We start from the raw sequence: 1,633 nt of genomic DNA on the forward strand, positions 1-1,633 counted from the left end.
TAAGTATCATCCGCTTAACATCCGTAAACAGAGAACAAATTACAAAAGGTTATCAGCACGAATCGCTCCCGACGGTCGACGGCCAAGCTATTACTGTTGAACAACTAAAATACAGGGAGTATATGTAGTTGTTGTTCCTTTGAATACTTTTCTTAAATGTCAAATCTAACTAAACTCGAATTCGCAGGTCTTGACATCTCAGGAAAATATTATATTTCTTGGGCACTTGATGCCGAGCTTCATTTGGAAGCTAAAGGTCTCGGGAAAACTATTACGGAAGGAAACAACGCTTCCAACCAGGACCGCGCTACGGCTCTAATTTTCCTTCGCCATCATCTCCATGATGATTTAAAAAGGGAATATTTGACAGTTAAAGATCCATTTACTTTATGGAACTGTCTGAAAAAACGGTTTGACCACCTGAAGTTGGTCATACTTCCAAAAGCTCGGAATGATTGGTTGAACTTGCAGCTGCAAGATTTTCGATCAGTGGCAGCTTATAATTCTGCTCTATTTAAAATTACCTCGACATTAAAATTGTGCGGGGAAATGTCACTGACGAACAAATGTTAGAGAAAACATTTACAACTTTTCATGCCTCGAATGTGCTCCTGCAGCAGCAGTATCGAGAACGTAAATTTACAGAATATTCCGAGCTAATTTCCTGTTTGTTGATTGCAGAGCAGAATAATGAGCTTTTGTTAAGAAACCATGAAGCTCGTCATGTTGGTTCCGCAGCGGTTCCTGAAGCACACGCTGCTACGCATTTTAGACGAGGAAATAATCATGGTAACAAAGGCAAACATGGAAATCGTAAAGGAAACCAACGTGGGGGCCACAAAAATGAACGAGGAAAGGGTGTCCGTTACCAGCCGTACCAACGGCCGCTAAAAATTGCGGAACCGAAGCAAGAAAAGGGAAAGAGTTCTTCTAGTCAAACCCCTCAGAAAAGTGTTTGCTATCGGTGTGGCTTAACTGATCACTGGCAGCGTACCTGTCGTACGCCAAAACATTTTGTTAGGCTCTATCAGGCGTCCCTGAAGCGACCTGCCGAAGACATAGAAACAAATTTAATTGAAGCCAGTGCCCCCAGTACCAGGGATACCCACTTGGATGTATCTGATTATCTCGTCGACCTTGAAAGTGGCGAGCCTAGTCAGTTTTCTTTCGATGAGCTGTAGAACTGTTTCTTCCTTATGCCCTATAGTATATTTCCTTGTGTTTTCTGTATGTTTTTTTTTCTTCTTTTCTTTTCTCTTGTTATAATTTTGGGTGTGTTCTTTTTGGTGACGTATACCACATTTTTTGGTGTAATATAAGTGGACATTTTGGTAGTATTGTTGTTTAATTTTCTCCCGTCTATTTGTGTTGAAGGATATGGATTCCAGAAGCAATATATCCAAAATGGACGATGGGGATGTTTGTTTGGTTGACAGTGGAACAACAAACACAATTTTTCGAACCCATAAATATTTTATAACCTTGAAGAGGTTTAAGGCTAATGTGAGTACCATTTCGGGTTCGAGTAACATGATAAACGGCTCCGGAAGAACGTGTATCATTCTACCAGGTGGTACAAAATTAATTATTGAAGACGCCTTATATTCTACCAGATCCCAAAGGAATCTGTTGA

General features: G+C 40.4%; 1 protein-coding gene across 1 annotated transcript; it reads left to right on the plus strand.

Moving 5' to 3' along the window:
• The first annotated feature begins 566 nt into the window (after window positions 1–566).
• On the plus strand, window positions 567–1,181 carry LOC113311765. The gene has a single exon (XM_026560564.1). The coding sequence runs from the start codon at window positions 567–569 to the stop codon at window positions 1,179–1,181; it is 615 nt and encodes a 204-aa protein (XP_026416349.1).
• Window positions 1,182–1,633: the final 452 nt, after the last annotated feature.

Source organism: Papaver somniferum, chromosome 9 (assembly GCF_003573695.1).
Source record: "Papaver somniferum cultivar HN1 chromosome 9, ASM357369v1, whole genome shotgun sequence".
NCBI lineage: Eukaryota > Viridiplantae > Streptophyta > Magnoliopsida > Ranunculales > Papaveraceae > Papaver > Papaver somniferum.